The sequence below is a fragment of the Rhinolophus hipposideros genome, assembly GCF_964194185.1.
Source record: "Rhinolophus hipposideros genome assembly, chromosome: 22".
Taxonomy (NCBI): Eukaryota; Metazoa; Chordata; class Mammalia; order Chiroptera; family Rhinolophidae; genus Rhinolophus; species Rhinolophus hipposideros.
Genome location: NC_138068.1, coordinates 44,052,927 through 44,057,736, shown reverse-complemented (window position 1 = coordinate 44,057,736; position 4,810 = coordinate 44,052,927). Strand labels below are relative to the sequence as shown.

The following is a 4,810-nucleotide window of genomic DNA, read 5'->3' as shown; positions in this document are numbered from 1 at the left end:
GAGCCAGTAGGAACTTTTCAACCCCTCTGCCCCTTTTACCTCCCCTAGTACCAGCACCAGAAACCTATAGTTGTGACACAACGGAGGTAGAGTAGATGCAATCACTACTTCCCACATGCAGGCCTTTAGGAGGGAGAAGCAAGCTTTCAACCACATTCAAAGCTCTAACCATATGGAGAGACTGGCATCTTAATTACTGGACTGAGGCTGTCTGTATTGTCTGATAGTGCTATGAAATGTTGCAGGGGACAAATAGCATGGCTGAATCTATCTGAAAAGGCAGTGGAAAGTGAAAATAAAGCCACAGCATGACTGCACCCACAAGTGGAGCCTGCTCCCCATGTAGGCTACATCATCCATTTTCTAGGGGTATCACCTTTTCCAAGAGGGCCAATGCACCTCCCAAGGTTAAGAATTAATACAGAGGGAGAAAAACAAGGTTTGGGCTTGAGGGAGGACTTGTATCCTGTCCAGCCAGGGAAGTGGGAAGATAAGACAAGAAGAATCAGAGGACAGGGGAAATGTTATGTTCACCCGGTTCACTTGTTCATGCCCCACTGCTTTGGGATCTGGTGTCCCGTGTCTCCACTGCTTCCTATCAATCTAGACTTCCCACAGCTCTAGCTGAGGTGAGCTCAGTGGACAGAGGTCTCTGACCTAGCTTCTACCCACATAATGCTGGGACAGCATGAAGGGGGTGTTGCTGAGAGAACTGCCCCCAAAAGAGAAGAAATGGGTGTTTGCATAAGTGTATGTTGGTGAGACACAAATGTATGTGAAAAGAATGAGAGGAAGTGAGAGTGAGCTTACTAACCACTGCAAACTCTCCCCCGCTCTTCAGGTTCAGCTGCCGATGAAGAGGATGGGGAGGAGAGCTGTGGGCGTCTACCGTAGGTAGGCTTAAATCCAGCCATGCCAGACAGGGTCAGTGGGAACCAACTGGCCCGTGACAGGACATTGAGGAGACTCTTCCTGTTCTTCCCCAGCTGAGGTGCCATGGCCAGACCCGGGCAGGTCCCACAGATGCTGTTGGTTATTCTGGTGGCCCTGGTCGCCCTCACGTACCAAGCAAGGAGGAAAACCTTTATGAGTGTCCAAGAAGTATCTGCATCAGAAACCTATGTGATAGCCACCATGCAGTTTGTGACCAATGAGTTCAACAAGAAAAGTGACGACAAGTACAGCTTCCGGATTGTGAGAGTCCTGAAGGTCAAGAAGCTGGTTAGTGGGCTCCTCTCCCCTCTCCTCACCATGACCCTATGCCAAGAAACCATTGGCACTATGGAGCAAGTCCACTCAAGTGAAATTTAACCTCACTTAGTGTGAAGTGGGCTTTTTAAGAGAAACAAGTTCACTGGAGAGGATAAAGTTAAGTCACTTAAATGATGTCCAAAGACCAGGGGTCAGTACATTGTGGCCCATGGACCCAAACTTTTGTAAGTCATTTTATTGGCTCCCAGCCACATCATGTATGTCATGTCTGCTGCTTTCATGCTACAATTGCAGTTAGGTACTAGCAACTGAAGCCACATAGCCCACAGAGCCTAACTGTTTACTCTCTGGCTCTTTGTAGACAAAGTTTACAGACTCTGGGCATAATTTGGGTTCTCCAAGGAATGGCTTTGCCCACAGAGTGACTTCTGGTGAATTCTCCTCAAATGACAAAAGCAGGCATGGGAGTCAGATGGTTAGGAGAGCGAGGAGCCCACCACTATGTCCAGGACGGGGTCCTTGACTTTGGCCACTATGGAAGGAATTCCTGGCTCCAGACGCTATGGAGAAGGAGAAGAAATCCTTTTGTCTCCTTGACAATTGCTTCCCACAGGTTACTGACCACATGGAGTACCACTTGAACTTAGAGATGCGGCGGACCACCTGTCAAAGACTGGAAACCGAAAACTGCACCTTTCAGGAAGGAGAGCTTTACAAGGTACTGGTTGAAAGCCCAGTGACTCAGAGAGAACTCATTTTCAATGGGGTTTTCCTGTGGTATTGGGATGACAGGATAGAATTATTGGGGATATATTTAAGCTTGCTTAAAAAGAATGCAGGATAATATCTGCTTTCTCAAAACAGAACAGTAAAGGTGAGAGCGACCCAGATCCTGCCTGAGAGGCACTGCTCCTTTGTTGCTAAAAGAATTATGGGGAGGTTGGGGGGGTTCAGAGGGAGGAGTTACGTGGCTGAGCTGCAGGGGGACACTCTGGGGCTGAGGGAAGTAGTTAATTATTACTAATATTTTAGCAGCCAGTGGGACCTCAATGGTACACCTGAATGAATATCTGAACATCAACCTACATGAGCACACAATCACTCAGCTACTGGCCTCTGTTCCTTTCATCCAGCAGTGTTGGAGAAGATAAGAAAATGAGTTCAGAGACAGTTGAACTGGTGGTAGGAGTGGGCTGAGGTGGAGGAGGACAAACCTGCATGCGTGTGTATGATCTGCTGAGGAGCCACACCCCCCCAAAAGTGGCTTAGTCCCCAATATACTTCATTCCCACCCAATGTTGTCACATCCAAGGAGGCTGGCCAGACCATTATTGTTACAGTGTGCATAATCAGGGTGGGCCCACATGAAAGTCTCAAGGCCTACAAGCCCTGAAAATTACTTCTCTTTACCCAAATGAGTTAAAATGAGGATGATCCTATGTCCCACCTAGAATAGTCCTGATTTACAACTAGCTTCTTAGTGTAATCATTAGTGGCATCTACATTTGCTTACAATATGTCTGGTTCATAAATTATATATGAATTTAATTTTTTAAGTTTTTAAAATTCATTATATATATATATATATATATATATATATATATATATATATATATATATATATATATATATATATATGATAACTCTAGTTATAATAGCCTGGGTGTTCTCAACACAGAAACATGTTCATCCATGAATTCCCTCCTTACTTTGTGCATAAATAATTCTTCAAAATCTCGCAAGGTAGAATTTTTGGTCCTTCTCTGAAAAGGATCATGAAATCTATGAAAAAAAAATTAAAGATGACAGTAAAATTACTGTCAAAAATTTTTTACTTCAAAGAATTAAAGTAAAATTAGAAGATCTTATTGATGTGATGGATTTAATCAGTGGAGTTAGTATTCTGATTTCTATTTTAGGAGAAATGTAAATATTTAAGCATCCCCCCCAAACACATACATACACACACACTCTCCACCCTGGGCTTTCCAACGAAAAGCAGTAAAACTAAATTGTACTAAGAAATAACAATAATATGCAAAATTTGTTTATTGATTTGTCATTATGGGAGGAGAGGAAGTGAAAAAGAAAAGGGAAATCTTGAGAGAGAATAGGGACAAGGGACGGAAAGAAAGAATATGATGGATGAGTGCATGGATGGACAAATGAAGGATGAGAAGGAAGAAAGGAAAGGTGGATGGACTGGGTGAAAAGAAGGTGAAAGAAAGAAAGAAAGGATAGATGTGTCGAAGGAAGGATGGATGGAGATGGATGGGAGAGTGGCTGGCTGGCTGGCTGAAGCCAGTATAGGCCAAGTAAGGAAAACTGTGAAGTAAACAACACATGAGTAAATTTAAGAAGAAAAAAGAATCAGTGAATATGTGCGAGGTGAACACTTTATTTCTAGTCTCCAAGTCTAAGTACAAATAGAAGGACATTTTCTGGCATTATCCCAGCCATAATACTATCGGGTGAATGAAATCAAAATAAAGATCAAACTATATCTAGATTGGAGGTGTGGTGAGGTGGTGCCATTTTCCCCATCCACATGTATTATATCCCCTTCTTTCCTGTTCCAAATTTTCACCTTGCATGTTGATCTTTTTTAAATGTTGTTTTTGTTTTTTAGCAAATTGCGTGCTTCTACTCAGTGTTTGTTGTTCCCTGGTTTGAAAAGTACAAAATTTTGAACAAAAACTGCACCAATGGCTAAGTGTCCTGGAGCACACCCCTGTGATCACTACATGTGAAAGTATCCTGCCATAAACAGTAATTCTCAATATAGAAAATAAATGTTTGTTCATCTATTCTCTTAATGTTCTTATTATGTATAATTCCACTTTTCCCCTAAATTCTTTTGTTCATAATAAAACATTCTCAATGTCCTATGGGCCAGGGCAGTGTTGGAGTCCAAATGAGGTGACATGAGTAATTCCTCGTCTGATAGCCAATATAACCTGCATGACAACAGAACTTCAAACCCATCCTCACATCAAGTAGGATTCTTTAGATTGTACAACAAAATGAAGAAAATGTGAAGAAAGAGAGGGAGGAGGGAAAAAGCTCTAAGCTACTTTATTGAATAGCCAAGAGATATTGACAATATGGTATCTCTGAGGGTCCAATGAAGAGTATCCCCTTCCTTGTCTAAAGTACAAAAGAAGAAGAAATGACACAAGGAACTAAAAAAGATAAGGGCCTTTGTTACTGATAAGGACTAGGTGGAAGATGTGCCTATTTTTACAGGAAAGTGCTCTTTCTAATACTACAGTCTGGAAATGGACTTACACCCCCAGCATCAGCAACGTTGGACGAGAGCAGTTCTCTTCATAGAGAGATTCCTCTCCCAGTTTCCAAAGAAAACGTGTGGCCCAAGTGGGAAGGAGGAGGACCTGGGCTACAATGGCCAGATTTTTCTTTTCAAGTAGACTAAGCAGATTGATTTCTCTAGGAAAGGAATGACTGAGGACAGAGAAACCAGGAATACTATGTTAAGGGGCTCCTCTTCCATGGATGGAGAATAAACGTTCCCCACCCAATAGCATGGTTCAGGATTTTAAACAATGTCACCAGGCTCATCTGTCCACTCCACTTCCTC

At 42.6% G+C, this 4,810-nt stretch overlaps 1 protein-coding gene across 1 annotated transcript; it reads left to right on the top strand.

Moving 5' to 3' along the window:
• Positions 1 to 996: 996 nt before the first annotated feature.
• CST11 (cystatin 11) lies at positions 997 to 3,925 on the top strand (the record flags this gene model as incomplete). The annotated part of the gene is made up of 3 exons (XM_081033786.1): positions 997 to 1,221; positions 1,826 to 1,930; positions 3,842 to 3,925. 3 exons carry the CDS (start codon positions 997 to 999, stop codon positions 3,923 to 3,925), a joined length of 414 nt encoding a protein of 137 aa, XP_080889912.1.
• Between the last annotated feature and the right edge of the window lie 885 nt (positions 3,926 to 4,810).